Source organism: Dromiciops gliroides, chromosome 1 (assembly GCF_019393635.1).
Source record: "Dromiciops gliroides isolate mDroGli1 chromosome 1, mDroGli1.pri, whole genome shotgun sequence".
NCBI lineage: Eukaryota > Metazoa > Chordata > Mammalia > Microbiotheria > Microbiotheriidae > Dromiciops > Dromiciops gliroides.
The window spans coordinates 52,348,133-52,366,061 of NC_057861.1; the positions used below are offsets into that span (position 1 = coordinate 52,348,133).

A 17,929-nucleotide genomic window follows, 5' to 3' on the forward strand; every position below is an offset into this window, starting at 1 on the left:
TGGCCTCAACCAGGATATGACCCATTTGCACAAACATGGCCGACTGAGCCCCTTCTTTCTCAGTTCAAGGCTAACTGAACACAACCATCTGGCAGAGAGCCGCTCTTAGGGCTGCCAACTCCTGCAAGAGACTCAGCTAGGGGATAGAGGAGAGGGCTGCCACGGGCAGCCTCCTAACCCTACAGATCACTTCCTTTTTCCTGGACAACATTTCCCTCCCAGAGCAAAATTCTTGCTAGGATTCACAGCCTTGGCATGGGCTATAGGTTGTTCTACCACACGGAGCGTAACATGCCTTTTCGGGGTAGCTTCATGCCTGGGATAGCAAAGCCTCCACAACTGGAACGTGTGTTGTAGTTCAGGGGGCCTCTCTGCCTAGCAGGAAGAGGGGGTGGACTAGACTGGATTGTCAAGGTTGGAAAAACTGGGGGGAGGGGCTCACTCCTTGGCTGCTCTGTGGATCTCAGAAGAGACAGAGAAAAGGACATCCTCATCGTCATTACTAATATGAATCACTAGTATAATTATTGCAGGGTCGGCTTTCAGCTCACATGTGAGCCTGGCCCAAGAAGAGTCCAATAACGGATCACAGCAGCAGCAGAGATCCTGGGACAGGCACAGGATTGGGAATGCAGAGCTGGACATCGGAAATGACGGGGTCAGCCAGCAAAATCACAAATCACAGACCCCCCTGGAACATGGCCTGCAGCCTGTAGGGGGCGCCTCCCAAGATCAACTGGAGAGCTCCAGACCAGGATCTGCATACAGGAAGCTGATGGCCATCTGTCTACCTGTTCTTATCTGCAAACTGTCCAGGGAGACTGGATCCAGCTTGCAGGAATTTGGGGCCTTTGAGTCAACCTTCAAATCTGAAGACCATCTTAGCCTGTATCTTCTTGGTCCAGCTGGCTTGAGCTCCTGGTAGATGGGGTGGGGGGACCCCCATACCTGCCGGCCTCTAGCTGCTAAGGTGAGGGTAGAGGATGACATCCCGCCCATGTCCCAGCCAACACCCTTCCACATGTCATCTTGGGAAGAAGGCATAAAATAGGACAATAGCAGAAGACCAAAGTGATCATGGCCGATGGTGATTTGGCCCTGGTCTGGATCGGTTCTCTCTGCCCCTCCCCCACCATCCCTTGTTTTGGAAGAGAATTTAGGTTTGGGTGCCTGGCCCTCAACTTCGATCCTGCCCCAGGTCCGGGCTCCGTCTCCATCAGCAAGTACAAGGTAGGGAGTGGGCCACCGGGGGGTCGGCTGGGGACTGTCTGTGGGAGATTGGAAAGAAATCAACGGGGGGAAAGGAAAAAGAGTGGGAGAGAAGAAGAGGAGAAGGAAGAGAGGATGAGAGAGAGAGAGGTGAATGAGCAGGGGTGGGGTGGGGGCAGGGATTATCAAACACACATTGCAACAAGACGCAAAATATTACAAAACAAGAGAGGCACAAGTAAAGTCCAAATGCCATGATGGGACAGCGGAGGGCAGGCAGAGGGGAGGGAGGCTCAGGCCCCAGGCCTGATATTCCAATCCGAGCAAAAGTGCTGCAGGGAAGAAAGAGTTAATGCGGCAGAAGGGATTTTTTTTTGGGGGGGGGAGTAGAACCCAAAAGGAGAGGAAGGGGTTAATGCTGAAGCTCATAGTTCCAGACTTGAAAGGCAGGGGAAGATAGAGATGGAAAGGTAATTGCTCTAGGAGATGGCATGCTGATAGTGGAAAGAACTCTTCTTCTAGAGTTAAGAGTCCTGGGTTCAAGTCCTGGTTCTGATGCTTACTGAGAGACTCTGGTCAAGCAATTTCACCTCTCAGTGTCTCAGTTTCTTCCACATGTAAAATGGGGATAAGGATGCCTAGGAGAGGCAGCAGCATATAATGGGAAAAGACTTCAATCTGAAGTCACAGGACAGAAGAGTTCCCAGCTCTGCACCTTATTAGCTGTGTAATTCTGAATAGGTCAGTTTTTCCCATTTGTAAAATGGGTGTATTTGGATGAGATGACCTCCCAAGTTTTCTGCTATGATCTCTGCTGGAGGCCAGAAGAGTGTCTGGCCAGGTCAGGGAGGTGAGAGCCCTCAGGGGAGAAGAGTAAGAACACCATTTCCATGACCAGGAATGAGACTTGGATGGGCCTAGTGTTTTGGGTGTGTGTGCGTGTGTGTGAGCTCAGACACTCATTTAAAGTTTCTCATGATGTCAAGGACCTCATTCTAGGCATTTTCTCAAGGGTCTGGTGGGAGAAGACAGGGAGAGAAGCAGGGGTGGGAGGGGGAGGGAGTGCACTGGGGAAGGAGAGACGGGAAGCAATGAAGGGGCTGGGGAGGCCCCCGGGGGGGTGGGCCCAGGAGCCGCAAGACAGACAGACAGCCAGACGGACGGACAGACAGACAGACAGCCCACGCCGGCCGGCTCCGTCCCAACGCTGGGCCCCCCCAGCACCGCGGGCCTCTCACTGACCTCGCACTTGCTGTTCCAGGTTCAAAATAACCGACACGGCCTGGTGGAGAATTAGAAGTTTGGTCTGCGGTTTTTCACTGTTAAGGTGGAGTTGGCACATTCGGCCGAGCTCTTTAAAGGCCTCGTTGATGTCGCGGACACGGAGGCGCTCACGGGCGTTATTGGCCACCCGCCTCTCCTTCTCTCTCTCCGCTTTCTGCTCTGGGGGGAGAAGTTCGTCCTCCTCATCCTCATCTTGACTAGGGGGTTCCGAAATGAGAGAACGAGACAGGGAACATTCTCCATGGGTGCCCTTTGGGCTTGGGGCAGGGGAGCCCAGGCATCCTGGCCCGGCACCCAGTTTGCCGGGACTTTGAACCCCGGTCCTGTTGTCCTCCCCACCTCCTGAGTGCCTCCTGCCATCTTGCCATGGGAGAGTGTGTGTGGATGTGTGTGTGATTGTGTGCGAGTTTAAGCATGTGTGTGTGTGTGTGTGTGTGCATGGGGGTGAGGGCACCAGTACAGGTAACCAGGGACAGCCACCTGACCTATGGAGGAATGTATGTGCATGTGTCTGAGGGCACTGAGCAGGTAGCCAGTGGTGCCTGGGTAGGGCCCAGGGTCGGGGGAAGCTAATCTGGGATCCTTCTGACATACTGGCCTTTGGCTCTTGGCTGAACAAGGGTTAGGTTACCACCCTCCCCTAGGGGCCATGGAATGTGGCTAGGAAGGGGTGGGGGGGTGGGGGGAACAGGGGCAGGGAAGTCACACAGAGAGGGATCAGCTCTCAGGGGGCACCTTGTTCTGGTCCGGGAGGGCTTCATCTCCTTCTTCTCCTCCTCTGAGTTGTCCGCCACGGATGTGTTCTCTTCATCTTCCTTCTCTTCCCTCTTGATCTCACTAGTTCCTGAAGAAGCACCAGCTCTCCCTAGCCCTGACGTCAAGCCTGTAGTGTAGGTCAGGGACCCAGTGAGACACAAAATACTAATTGGATGCTGCTTCTGCGTCTGACCCATCCGAGACAACTTCACAGAAAAGACAGAGTGCCTTAGAGTGCCTTCGTCTTGGAGGCAGGAGAATTGGACTCGCAACTCAGCTGCTTAGAAGTTGCGTGCCTACTGGCACTTCATCTGATCCATCCCAATCAATCAAGCACCGTGCCAAGCACTGGGGGTACAAAAAGAGGCAAAAAGCAGTCCCTACCCTCAAGGAGCATACAGTCCAATGGGGAAGACAACAAGCAAAGGCATATATACAAAATAAGCTCTATACGGGATTAACAGGAGATACAAAACGCCTCCAGAGATGGAGTGTCTTGTTTGCAGAACAGCCAGGAGGCCAGTGCCCCACACCCCGCAGTGGTTGCTCCAAACATCCTCCCCTCACTCCTCCCTCAGCTGAGAAACCTTACGGAGAAAACCCCCACCACCTCCCGAAGCTGCCATCCTATACCCCTTGTCCTTTTCTCAGCCAAATCCCACGACACAGCTATGTTCAATGCTTCCCCTTCCTCTGCTCCCTCTTTCAAATCTTTTGAAATCTGCTTCTATCATTCAACTTAAATTGCCCTCTCCAAAGCTGCCAATGATTTCCTAAATTACCAACTCCAACAGGTCTTTCTTCAATCTTCACCCTTTTTGACTGATCTACAGCACCGGATGCTAGTGACCACCCTTCCTTCTAGACACTCTCTTCTCTCTGCTATTTTGTGACATACGCCCTCCCAGCTGGTCTCCCTCCTTCCTCCCCGACAGCTCCCACTGGATGTCATGCCCATTAACTGTGGGTGTTCCCCAGGGCACCATTCTGGCTCCTCTTCTCTCTACTCTCTCAACTGGTGATCTCAACAGCTCCCATGAGTTTCATTATCATCTCTTCAGAAGACTTCCAGAGATATATGTGTACACGTACACATACACACACACACACACACATACATCCAGCCCATATCTTTCTCCTGAGTTTCAGTCACAGATCACCAAAGGCTTAATAGGCATTTTGAACTGGATATCCCAAAGACTCCTCAAACTCAACAAGTCCAAAAAGGAGCTCAACATCTTTCCACCCAAACCCACCATTCTTCTCCTAGTCAACTTAGGTAACATCCTGGAGTCTGCACTTTAACTCATCCCACAAACATAGCCAATCCATTGTTAAATCTTGTATTTTCGGCTTCCACTCACCCCAGTTTAGGCCTTAATCACCTCTTGGTTGGCCTCCTAATTGATCTCCCTGCCCCACTCCAATTTATGCTCTGCACAACTGCATAAGTGATTTTTCTGGATATACATGTCTGGCTATGCCACCACCTTTCCCTAGAAACACCAGTGGCTCCCCATTACCCTTAGAATCAAATGAAGGTACCTGGCATTTAAAGCTCTTTACAGCCTAAACCCACCATACTCTCCCATTTTTTCACGTTATTCACCCCCTGTGCTTTCTATGGTCCAGCCAAACCAGCTTTCTTACTGCTCCTCTTCTATAAAGCCATTTCCCATCTCTTCACCTTCACACTGGTTGTCCCCTCTGCCCAGAACGCCCCCCCCCCCTTTCACCTCTTGGAGTCCCTGGTTTTCTTCAAGAATCAGTTCAAGGTTCACCCACCTTCTGTATGAACCCCTTCCTGGACCCCCCCTCCCAAGCTTCTCATTCTCTCCCTCCCTCATATTCATTTGAGTATCTGTCCATCCATTCTCCTTATGTACACGGTTTCCCCTACCCGTCATTAGAATGTATGCTCCTTGAAGGCAGGCACCATTTCACCTGGGGGTGCTAGCACCGCCACCTAATTTTCTGGCTTGAGACAGAAGGCCCTTTGCCTCTCGAGGCCTTCTCCTCCCCTCCCCTTGTACTCCTCCATCCCCGCTTCTAGCCCTCATGGTCATACCGCTATAGGCATCCTGTTGTCGAGTGAGGTCGGGGAGTGAGCCAGGCTGGGAGGGGAGTGACACATGGTTGTGAAGAAGACTGGAGTTGCTGGGGAGGCCATCCTCGGCGTGACTGCCCCCTACCTATAGGATAGTCAGAGGAATGCATCTGAGAGCTTGATCCCCCCCTCCCCCCACTGTCCTTACCCATGACTAAATGCTTTGGCAACAGTTTGGGCAAAATCCTTCCCCCACCCATTCCAAATGGAGCAGGGGATGAGGGCTCAGGTTACCTCTTTATCCTCCACTTCTCCTAATCTGGGAAGGGGGTTAAAAGCCACAGCAACACAGAGCAGAGGGAAGCAGACGAGAAAATGCGAATTAGAATCCCAGTGGTCACTGTGTCCACTTGGACAGGTTTGGACAGACCTAATAAGGCCTCTCACTATTGCCTCTTCTAGCAAGTGAGGAGGCTAAGTCAGACCCACCCTCTACTGTCTGTCCTCTTCTAAGGGGGGGAGTGAGATGGAAGATGTGGAGTTAATCTTCCCGAGAGACCAGATCTGGGGCATGTCCCCAGCCAGCTCTGGGTTGGGCACCCACCCTGCCTCATTTGGCCCCTGCTTACCAAGTTTGAGTGCCGCCCCACCAGGGGCATGACAGAGGTGGAGAAGGCCTGGCTGAGGGCGCCCACAGCCCCACTGTGCCCTGGAGTGCTCCCCAGAATGCCATGCATGTCTCCCGTCTGCCCCACAGCATGACTCCGCAGCACATGGATGGCTTCGTCTAAGTGATCTTCCATCTTGTTTTGCTGTTGGGGGTGGAGAAGTCGTGAGATGAGGTAGGAAAGAGGAGGAGGAATGAGGGTTTTCCCTTCTGCCTCCTCCCCATCCCCTGTTATCCTGCTGAGGCCAGAGACAGGATTGGGCTGACTGTCCAGCATGGCTTATTTCCCTTTCGGGCTCCTGGTTTTTGGCTCTGGGAAAGAGAATCTACAACTCTCAGGGGATGGTCATTTCCCTAGGCTGGGAAATGACAACCCTTCTCTCCCTCTGTCCACCTGTCCATCCATCCCTCCCTCCGAGAAGCCAAGAGAACAAAGGAGAGAGCCTTTACTAAGGGCCCGATGCTCCAGAGAGGTCCCTCTGTCTCACATCCCCCCACTCCTGCCTATTAATGCCTATCCAAGTATACACTCCCCCACCCACCTGACTACCTCTATATATACACAAACGCCGGGGAGTGGGGTGTCTTTGGGCCACAGGGTCCCTTTTTATGGGCACTAAAGTCAACCACATCTGGAGGTGAGATGAAAGGGAGCCCAGGACAGTCCCTATGAATCCTCTATAGCTCCCCAGTCAGGTGGGCATACATGTCTTGGGGTAAAAAGAGTGGGTGGGAGAGGAAGAAACAGGGACACTCACTAAATTGTGAAGAGTTCCTTCGTAGCTGGGAGATAAGGCACCGGGTGCTCCTGTTCGGGGCCACTGGGATGTGCCTGAAACACAAGACTTGAGTTCAAATCCAGACTTTATTTTCGCTTAGCTGTGAGACCCTGGACAAGTCACTTCCAGGCCTAAGTTTGCTCATCTGTACAATGGGAGGATTAGATGATTCTTATAGCTCATGGCACACAGTAAGCACTTAATAAATAAATGCTTTCATTTTTTTCATTTTATTCATTTGCTCAAAGGTTCCTTCTAGTTTTGATCAACAATGTTCTTAAGCATGACATTCTGTGATCTAGAAGCAGCAACAGCCCGATTTGTAGTCTAAGGGTTCTGGGTTAAAAAACCAGCTCAAACATTTACTTACTAACTGGGTAACAACGGGGCAAATCACTTCCCCCTTACCAAGCCTCAGTTTTCTCCTCTGGAAGATGGGGATTACAGCACCTGTATTACCTAGTCCCAGAGTGGTTTTCAGGAAAGTGCCTGGTGTTGGTACAACCTGAAGGGGCATGGAATTTCTGATAATTTATCATTATGACCTTGAGATGCCTGCAGTGCTGACTCATGCCACAGGGGGGAACCATCCACCCAACAAAATTCAACGCTGATCAAAAACTAGCCCAGTGAGTACTAAGAGGACTTTGGGGGTCCCTGGGGGAGTGGGGGACCCACCCTTAAGGAGAGTGCATCTCTCTCCTTAAGTCCTTCCCATCCAGGTCTCCCCCAATTCATCCAGGCAAGAATCAAACACCAAAAACAATGCCTCCACTAATAAGACGTAGACTGTGAGGGATTAGGATGGAAAACGGGAAAAATCTGAAGGGGACAGAGAGGGGAATCAGAGGCACACATGCCAAAGCCAACAAAGCAGAGGAAATCTGGAGTCAGACCACCTGGGATGAGCCTGACTCTGCTCCTTACTTACCATGGGACTCTTTGGCAGAGCACTTAAGCCTCTCTGGGACTCAGTTTACCCACTTGCAAAAAGAGGGGGTGGGTCTTGCTCCAAACCCTATGATTCTACACTACAACTCAGGACACTGGGAGCGGGAGGAAGAAGAATCACTGTCCATTTTGTGGATTAAACTTCATCTCCCTTCAGGCCCCAGTAAAAGAGCCACCATCGGGGGCTGTGTGTAGGAAGCCAGTTTCCCAGGGCAGGGGCAGATGGGAGAGGGACAATTTGGAAGCAGAGACATCAATTCCCCTGCTAGCTGACTCTAAGGAGACTCAGGAAGGCAGCAGCCCCAGGATAGAAGCATTCACCTGGAAGGATAGTCTGCTTGAGTAGCCAACAGCCTCCCTTATCCCCGTCTAGCGGTTCTCAGGGTTGCGGGGCCTCTTTAGTGAAGTGAGAGTCATCAAGGCTTGCAGTGAGAGCGGGAGGCATTGACATGGCTGGTGGGGACCCCACCTACTGGGGGCCCAGAAGTATTTTTAACTTAACTGCCAGCCCTTCCAGAAACCCCGAGATTTCACTTCCCTTTCCCTCCAGCTGATCCTGGGGGGTGGGGGGCGGTATGAACAAAGCAGGACACTGATCACACACCTACAAGCTCCTTCTATAAAGATATCTGTATGTATGTGGGGGAATGGGGGAAGAGGGAGGTAGGAAGGGAACAGAGGAGATGGGAGGGAAAGGAAAGAGGCACAGGGAGGGGAGGAAGAGAAAAAAGAAGGGGGGAAAGGAAGAGGAAGGGAAAAAGAGGGAGGAGGATGAAGGGGGGGAAGTAGAGAAAGGAAGGGAGAAAGGGGAGGGAGAGGGAAAGGTAGCAACATGACCACTTATGAACATACGTGTCCATCTGTGGGGGTGTTTTGCGTGTGGGAAGGAAGGAGTATGAGTGAGAATGTGTCTGTGTATAAAGAAAACATGTATGTTTACCGGACAGTGCGTATAGGCACGAGGAGGGGTAGATATATCAACTGGAAAGGTACTAGGCTTGGAATCAGGGAACTTGGGTCTAACCCCAGTTCTGCCACATACTTGCTGTGTTCACCTGGACAAGTCACTTCCCCTTGTCCGGGCCCAATTTCCTGAACTGAACACTCCTTTCATCGACTCCTCCCCTCAAGGCTCAGCCCACTCCAGGCCGGGTGTCTGCAGCAGGGGAGGCAGGTTTGGGTGGACCCGGGGCATGGGAGCCAAGGGGCTCATGTGAGAATGGGAACCCATGCATCTGTGTGTCAGAGAGCATGGCAATGAACACAAACAGGGATGTGCAAGAGAGAAGGAACAATGGCATGGAAAGGCGTCCCGATGGCCTCGTCACTGTGTTAAGCACTGGTGATACAAATCCTGGCCTCAAGACGCTTACTCTCTCATTCAGGGGAGTGAGCGGTGCCTTTGGTCTAGGAGTCGGGGGCATGCTGAGGACCCCAGGTAATGGCAATGTTGTTTTGATGTGTTTTTGAAGCAAGAAATAAAAAAAGAATGGCTGAGTGTGTATGTGGAGGAAGATGGGTGACTAGCTAAGGGGGGCTTGCAGCCACAGGCCAGCCCGGCCCTGGGTCATGTGATCACCCCTCTAGGGCGTCACTCATTCATCAATGGGTATGTATGTGGGGGAGGTGTGTGTGAGTAGGGGGAGGTAAGATTGTGGTGGTGTGTGTGTTTGTGTGTACACATGGTGGGTATAGGTGTAGGCTCATTCACAGAGGCGTGAGGCTGTTCATTAGGGGATGGATCTGTGTGCCAGCCCAGGACACCTGGATTCAAACATCCCTTCACTTATCTGCTGTGTGACCCTGGGAAAATCACTAAACCCAGGTACTCCATTTCCTCTTCTGTTAAACCAAGGATAACACCTTTAGCACAAGCTACTTCCCCGGTGTATGTGAAGAAACCTGTAGATGTTCTAGAAAGAGGAGCAGAAATTATATGTGTATAGGAAGGAGAGGTGTATGTGAGCATGGTGGGGATGAGGGGGAGGGTGGAGCTGAGCCCAAGTGTGAATATGAGCAGGTATGTGTGCAGCAAATAGCCCATTTCACAGACCTCCCCCTGTAACAACCTTCAGCTTGTTCTATGAAAACCTAACACCTTGTCTATTCTTGGCTTTGTAGTGGGGCCCTTTCCCTTGGCTGAGACATTGCCTCAGCTCTGAAGTCTAACACCAGGACTAAGGGAAGTGGCCAAAGGCACCAGCTATAGTTATGACTGCGAAGTTCATTGCTCATCCTGCCTGGTGCTTGGGGAGAGGACGGGGAGGACAAGGGGAGCTGACAGTTCTGACACGGTCAAATCAACAGTATTCATTCATTCATTAAGTTTTTTTTTAAGTGGGGCAATGAGTGTTAAGTGACTTGCCCAGGGTCACACAGCTAGTAAGTGTCAAGTGTCTGAGGCCAGATTTAAACTCAGGTCTTCCTGAATCCAGGGCTGGTGCTCCATCCACTTCGCCACCTAGCTGCCCCAACAGCATTTATTAATGTGCATGTGCTAGGCAAGGGAGAGGCAAGGAGAGGTGGTCTGGCAGTGGTAATAGTTCTTGCTGAGTCAGAAGACTGAGTCTGAAGGCAGGCTCAGAGTCTTATCACCTGTGAGGCGGCAGGTGAGCACAGGACCTCAATATGATATAGGTGCCTTGCAAATGTGCTTTGGATTAAACAGGTGAGTTCCCCACATGGTCACCTCTACAGTGGGCAGCTAGGTGGCGCAATGGATAGAGTAGAGTACCAGGCCCAAGTCAGGAAGAATCATCTTTGGGAGTTCAAATCCGGCCTTAGACACTTACTAGTTGTGTGACCTTGGGCAAGTCACTTAACCCTGTTTGCCTCAGTTTCTTCATCTGTAAGATGAACTGGAGAAGGAAATGGCGAACCACTCTACTATCTTTGCCAAGAAAACCCCAAATGGGGTCATGAAGAGTTGGACAAGACTGATATGACTGGCCAGATATGCAAATGGGATGACTGAGAAGAGCAGATGCTGTTGGGTCCCAATCCATCACACCCCTCCCCCAATTCCCCTAGATCACATACCTGCAAGTCCCTGAGGGGAACCCACCGGGGTTGAGGGGTTAGAAGGAAAGTTATTGCTTGAGTGATCTGGGGAATAGATCTAGAGGGGGAGAGAGAGAGACAGAGACATCATTCAGGTAGGCCCCCTGCACAGGTGAGACATCTCTCTGTCAGCTGGGGGTCAATGGCCTGGTATTTCTCTCAATGTTGGATCAGAAAACAAAACACAGCAGGCAGCTTCTCACTGATGGCTGGTCTAAAGCAATATTGGATGACATATCACCATTATTAGGGATTTCTTAGGTGTAGTTACTGATAGGAAGGGCAGGGACACTCAAGGGGACTTGGGTCTGAACTCCTCCCGTTATGATCTCAGATGACCCCTAAGGCCTCCGGTTCTATTGTCGGAGTGAATCCAGTGTGGTGTGAGTGGACACTCTAAGTCGGGAGGCCCAGAGGTTCAGACTGGATTCTTGACATTCACAGATCACCTATGCTTGGTACTAAAGTCCCTGGCAGGGCTGGCACAGAGTGGGGGGAGGGAGGCCTAAATAAAGGTTAACTTCCCAACTTCGGAGCTGCTGTAGCCCTGGAGGGTTAAGCTCGGCATCCTTGCTCTGGCTGCCCCCAGTGTGACAGCTAATGAATGAGGCCAGGGCAGAGGGAATGAGAGGAGGCCCTATAGAGGCCCGGGGGACCAGAGTGGCATGGCCTGGAAGATGCTCCCAGCAGAGTGTCCTGGACATGGGCTAGGGAAATCAGCTCCAGGAAAGAGACTCTGGAGGCAGAGGATCTCAGTTCAAATCCTGCCTACCCGGGGCAGCTAGATGGCGCAGTGGATAGAGCACCGGCCCTGGAGTCAGGAGTACCTGAGTTCAAATCCGACCTCAGACACATAACACTTACTAGCTGTGTGACCCTGGGCAAGTCACTTAACCCCAATTGCCTCACTTAAAAAAAAAAAAATCCTGCCTACCCAGGTGAACTTGGAGAAGTGATCGCTTCCCTGGGCCTCAGTTTCCCGGCATGTAGAATATCTCTAGAGCTTAGATTCGATGAAGGGCCTGGGTGGCACCTCAACCCTCCCCTCTCCTTCATCCCCATCCCTGCCATACTCATATGGGGACAAGAATGGAGGTCCTTGGGCTAGGGTTCGGATGAGGTCTGGGCAGGCTGTGGGAGGTTGGTGGCCCAAGGGAGAGAACAGTGAGGGAGGGGTTTTGGTACAGTCCTCGAATGTGAGCCGCCCCCCCCCCCCTCGTGCCACAGTTGCCACCATGCCTTTCGCTTCCTGGCACATACACCCGGTGCTCTCAGTTTCAGCCACCTTGGAGTGACTGTGGTGAGGCTGTGGGGGGAAGCTGTGATGGGGGGTGGGGGGGAGTGGAGAGAAGGAACAGGACTACCTACAAAGTGGCAGAGCTCAAAGGCAGCCTGAGTGAGCTGCTGGGAATATGGGCTCCCAACCTCAGCTGAGGGGAGCAGGAGCGCGAGCTTCTGCCGCTGTCTCCTCTCTCGGTCAGTGGACTCTGGGAACTGGGGCAGGGAACACTGGTCGGGGACCCAAGAGAACAGAGATGAGAGAAGACACACTTGAGGAGCCTGGGAGCCCCCTTCATGATCCCAGCACCCCCCTTTCTCCCACCATCTGAATGGTCAGCTCCCTGCTGTGCCTAGTGCAGGGCCAGGAGTCACACTTGGGAGCGCTCTCCCCTCTCAAGCCAAGGGGAAGGGAAGCTTGTTACCAATCCTGCTACAGGGCAAAGGGAGGCCTAGAACCTGCAACAACTCTTCCTGGGCTTGTGTAAATCTGCCCCATGGACTTCCTAGTCTTGCTCAGCAGCTCTTACCGAAGCCAGTGCCTTTCCAAGTGCATCCCCAGAGCTCCCAGCCGTAGTTCCTCTGTTACCTGTGACAGAAAGAGAAAAGGAAGGCACAAGTCACCCACCACTGCCATACCGTAGGAGGACAGAAGCCTCCTACTGGACACGGGGCATTTTAAGCATTGGGAGGGTATCTCAGAACATGTAATGTTGGAAACAAGAGGGCCCCTGGAACCCAGAAGGTCAGAGTTGGGAGGGCCCTTAGAACCCAGAAGATCAGGGCTGGGAGGGCCCTTAGAACCCAGAAGATCAGGGCTGGGAGGGCCCTTAGAACCCAGAAGGTCAGAGCTATCAGGGCTCTTAGGAGACCTCAGAGAGATGAAGTGATTGGATTTGTCTACTATCAGACAGCCATGACAGAAAGGGGAGAGGAACTCAAGTTTCTTGACAGCAAACCCAATCATGCCTTCCTCTCCTCTGCTGACTCAACTTAAAGGGGCCAGGGTCACAGCTGGGACTAGCACCTAGATCTTGATTGATGCCCCTGCCTCCCACCCCTGATGTCAGATCTTTAAAACGTTCTGTTCCATCCCAGATCCACCGAGGCTGGGGAACTTAAGAGTGAACCTTAAGAGAGCCTTGGAAGGAAAGGCAAATCCAGTGGTAGGGAAGAAGCAATACCTACCCATGATGCTCTCTGTCCCGCTGATTGGTGGCGTATGGCTGGAGACGCCATAGGGAGTGGTGGAGGAGGAGAATCCGGACACAGATGGGATCCCACCATTTACTTCCCCTGAATGCATCTGGTAGTTCTTAGGAAGACCCCGCAGAAGCAGAGGGAGAAGGAGAGAAGGGGTCAGATGGCTGAAGCCAGGCACGGACCCCAGACGCGGGGTCTTGCTCAGGGCAGGGAGGGGAGAGGCTTCCTTGGGGTCTTCTCTTACCATTCGTTCATGCTGGTGTAAGTTACTGAAGCCACCACTCTGAGGGAGAGGGGAAGAGGAGCTGCCCAGCATGGGGGGGGCATAGTTGGACTGGTTCATGGTTCCCGATGGGCTCCAAAGGTCCGCTGAGTTGTGTAGTCCATCTGGAGGGAGCACAGGGTCACCATGAAGTGAGGTGTGCGTGGAATTGCAGAGGTGGCCCCAGAGCACCCTTTGTATGGAGTTTTTTCCCACTCACACACCATCTCAGCGGTCTGCAGCCCTTGGCCAGACTAGGGCCTGAGCCCCACAGACCCCCCTCCCACCTCATGCAAGCCCTGATCTCCTAGGCAGGAGTATTGACAGCTTCCAGTCATCCAAGCCCAGCTGGTGGAAGCCGAGTAGCTAGGCCAGACCCATATAGGAAACAAGGGCATCTTCCTCCCTCTTCCCAGCGTTCTACCCCAGGAATCATACCTGGCATGTAGAAGGCTGCAGGGTACACAGTACTGGCAGGTTTGGAGGAGGTGTATCCTGTGGGGTCTCGGCTGTAGTCATCACCTGAGTTGGAGGGATACACCTACCAAGGAAGAGAGTCAGTCAGGGAAAACTGCCAAGTGTCCCCCACCTTCCCCAAACAGCCACAGTGAGCAGAGTGCTGGCCTCAGCCACTGGAAGAGCTCAGCAAGAATCTTGCCTTGGACACTCACCACAACTCCAGGCAAGTCATTTACCTATTCTCAGCCTCAGTTTCCTCTTCTGAAAAAAAGAGGCTAATAACAGCACCTATATATTACAGGGCTGCTGGGAGGCTCAAATGAGAGAATTTATTCTTTGCAAACCTTAAAGCCCCATAAAAATACCCAATGCTGCTTCTGGGCCCCACAGACCTGCCGGCCCCTGGGGGAAACAGACTTTCCATGGTGGCCAGAGTTGCAGGATTTCCAACTTTCCCACAAACTTCTCTGGAGTCTGGGAAGATTATTGGGAAAAGGAGTGATAGGTGATATGAGGCCCTACCTCCTTAGGAAAGAAGCAGGGAAGGGAAGGGACAAGGAGGAAAAGATGGAAAAGGAAAAAAATGGAAGAGGAGACATCAGAAAAGGAGAGTACACTGTGGCAGAAACTTGCTGAGACTGGAGTCAGGAACCCGAGTTCTAGCCCTGGTATTGGTAAAACTCATCAGATGAGTGTAAGGTCTACTCTAAATTTCAGTTTCCTAATGTGACATTCCATGTTCTAAGGGCTCTCCCAGCTCTGCCCTCCTATGTTCTAAGGCACAACTCCCCCATGTGTACCTCCTGGGCTCCAGTTTCTCAGTTGTAAAGTGGAGCCCAAAGCACCTGTAACACTTCCCTTGAAGGTTTAATAGTGATGAAGCACTTTGGGAGAGTTAGAAGTGTCAGTATAAATAGTAGTGACCATTATTCTTTAAAGCTCCAACGTGAAGGGAAAGGAAGGACAGGGCCCCAAGAGCGCTCTTCCCCTCAGCTCCCTTTGTGGTCTGCCTTCCCTCAGAGGGGATGTGTAATAAAGAGGAGTTCAGAATAAAGACACCCATAAAATGTGCTGGCTCAGCACCCTGGTGCCCCTGCAACCCCTTCTCCGGGCCCAGCCTTGAAGTGGCTAGGTGGGGAACAGAGGCAGTGGCCTGGGTGGGGCCCAGAGGCCCAGTTTCCTTCCCTGCCCCTCCCCCACCTCCAGGCCCCTCCAGTTTGGGAGAATGGGAGTGAGTGCCCCTGCATGGGGCCTCCTTCTGCTGTGGGCGGGGGGCTGGGGTGGCCCAGATCCCTTACACGGAGATTCAGTTACATTTTCAGCAGATGGTAACCTAGGTTTTAGAGGCCTCAGTAAGGGTGAGCTAATAGTGGTGGGTTTTTTTTTCCTTGTGGTCTCTGGAAAGGGTGGGGGTTGGGGTGGGAAAGGGAGTGGGATTTCTTTTTTCTCTTTCTGAGGACCCCAACACACCTTCCTTAAGCACGCTCTGGATCGGGCTGGGGCCTGGGAACCCCTCCCCCTCACCCCACCATTCACAAAGTTTCTCTTTCCTTCCTCCTTTGACGAAGGCTATGAAAGTGAATTGGCCGACCCACTGGACCTGGGACTCCCCCTGGGCTTGGCCAGATGCAGAGAGGAAGCTGGGCTGGGTTAGGGCCAGGGGAGGCAGGCAATGGGGTGAGCTCGGCCCTGGCCAGCTGGGTCTGGGCCTGGGCCATTTCTGAAACCCAACCCCATGCATCGGGCCTAGGATTCCTTCCCCTGCTCTGGACCCAGTGAATCACGATGACAAGGCCCATTTTCCTTTGGAAAGTCCTTTCCTCATAAACCTGTTAGGTGGTTTGGGAAATATCACCTCCCCTTTATGGAGGAGAAAACCAAGACCTTCGCTCCCATTCTCATTTTGCCCGATGCAGGCAGAGACACCTTTAATGGAGGGGAGGAGGAACTCGTCTCAAACTAGAGCCAGGACATCCCAGGTCTTCATTCAACCCATCACCATCTTATCGGAAGAGCAGTGGACCAAGAGTGGGGCTGGGAGTCAGGAGACCCGAGTTTGAGTCTAGCTATGGCCCTGACGAGATATAGGACCCAGAGCAGTCCCCCTTCCTTTTCTTTTCTTTTTTTTTTTCCAGGGCAATAAGGGTTAAGTGACTTGCCCAGGGTCATACAGCTAGTTAAGTGTCAAGTGTTTGAGGCTGGATTTGAACTCAGGTCCTCCTGAATCCAAGGCCAGTGCTTTATCCACTTTGCCACCTAGCTGCGCCCCCCCCCCCTTCCTTTTCTTGGCATTCAATTTATCCCTCTGTCAAATGAAGAGGCTGGACTAGGCCCTCCCAGCTCTTCCATCCTGTGTTCTAAGGGCCTATATAGTTTTAAAATTAGCTGATTCTCCAAGGTGGCTGGCAAGGAGAGAACAGAAAACTTGAGATTTAAGAAGGGGAAGAAGAGACCTCAGGTGGGTGATGTGTAGGCCTGGGCCAGTTTGGGTGGGTAGGGGGAAATGAAGCCTCCCTTCCTCTGGCAGGGAGGTAGGGGGGAATATGTGGCGCCAGGGAGCCCAGAAATGAGGGGAATGAGAAGGGCTACAATGAACAAGAATTCAGCAAATTGACTTTTTCTCTAATTTGATTAAATAGCGGGAGCTGGGAGAGCGGAGCCTGTCTAAGAGCTCTGTGCCATCTGTCGGGCCCTGGCCCCCCGCCAAGGCTTCATGCAGCTGTGCTGCAAGGGAGGGGTGGGGGGATTGGGGAGGGGAGAGAGCATGTGTTTGTGTGTGTGCTGCTCCTGGTGCTGTTGGGAAGCTCCTTGATGTGCAGATGTGGGGGAGGCAGGGGAGAGCCCCTCTCCTCCACTATCGATGCTTCCTTCCCTCCCTCCCAGGCAAGCTCAGTGACTACTCTGGGGTGGGGAAGGGGGGTGTCAACGGGGGTAGGAGTCAGGTTTCAGGGCCCGGCCATTCTCCCAAACACATTCTCCCCTTCCACCCCTCCCAATCCTTCTGTCCGGTGCCTTAGCCCGCCCCCCCCCAACCCCTCCGGCCATCAATAGCCCCCTGCTTTCCCAAATTACAAACTGGTCTTTCAGCACAAGACCTGCTCCTTTCTCTGGGACTCAATGCCCCCCCCCCCCGAAACTGACGTCAGAGTAGATGGTGGGGAACACTCCCAGAGAAGATATTCTCAGATCCTCTTTGGTTCTCTGAAGAGGCAGTGGGAGGCATTAACTGAAGACAGAGGACCCAGGTTCCATACCTGGCTGTGCCCATGACTTGTCACCTTGGCCAGTCACTTCTATCCCTGAGACTCAAGTTCTTTATCTATAAAATGGTAGTTGGAGGGGGGGGGGAGGGGAGGAGAAGGACCAAACAGTGGAGTGGGAACGTGGGATTTGACCCTATCCCAAGAATGGGGCTCACGGCTGCCTGGGCTGGAAGACACTGGGAAATCAGCCGCCATTTTACAGACGGACATGGGGCTTAAGGTTGGGGGCTGGGGGAGCCTGGATTTGACTTCTCCTCATTTAACCCCAGCCTGGCCATCTTTCCTTTACAGCCCAATCTTCAGGAAGAAGACAGAGATCCTCACCTGTCCTGGAAAGCGGAGATAATCGCCTACAAGGAGGCCAAATTAGGTGGCCAGTACTTCCTTTTTTGTTGTTTTTGTTTTGCAGGGCAATGAGGGTTAAGTGACTTGCCCAGGGTCACACAGCTAGTAAGTATCAAGCATCTGAGGCCGGATTTGAACTCAGGTCCTCCTGAATCCAGGGCTGGTGCTCTATCCACTGCGCCACCTAGCTGCCCCCAAAGCATCTTCTCTTAAAGCAACTTTGTCATGGAGAATAGGGATGGGCAAATCATAGTGAGGTCATTTCCTTGTCCCTGACCCCGTTAGCCGGGCTCTTACCTACACGGCCATCACTAGTGACTGTTCTCTGCGTAGCCCAGGGACCTCCTCCAAGAGGAAGGCCGGCAC

At 52.5% G+C, this 17,929-nt stretch overlaps 1 protein-coding gene across 6 annotated transcripts in view; it reads right to left on the minus strand.

Annotated features, from left to right (window-relative positions):
- TCF3 (transcription factor 3) overlaps window positions 1-17,929 on the minus strand; it is a 103,536-nt gene that overhangs the window by 10,405 nt on the left and 75,202 nt on the right. For 3 of the 6 annotated variants that reach the window (XM_043989524.1, XM_043989519.1, XM_043989558.1), the window contains 10 exons: window positions 13,935-14,037; window positions 13,479-13,621; window positions 13,220-13,346; window positions 12,562-12,620; window positions 10,733-10,811; window positions 6,722-6,795; window positions 5,926-6,108; window positions 5,318-5,441; window positions 3,229-3,376; window positions 2,452-2,690 (listed from right to left, as the gene is read on the minus strand). In XM_043989524.1, the coding sequence (XP_043845459.1) occupies window positions 2,452-2,690; window positions 3,229-3,376; window positions 5,318-5,441; window positions 5,926-6,108; window positions 6,722-6,795; window positions 10,733-10,811; window positions 12,562-12,620; window positions 13,220-13,346; window positions 13,479-13,621; window positions 13,935-14,037 (1,279 nt within the window). The remainder of the gene's footprint in view (window positions 1-2,451; window positions 2,691-3,228; window positions 3,377-5,317; window positions 5,442-5,925; window positions 6,109-6,721; window positions 6,796-10,732; window positions 10,812-12,561; window positions 12,621-13,219; window positions 13,347-13,478; window positions 13,622-13,934; window positions 14,038-17,929) is intronic. The other 3 variants (XM_043989549.1, XM_043989541.1, XM_043989532.1) reach the window with 2 other exon arrangements.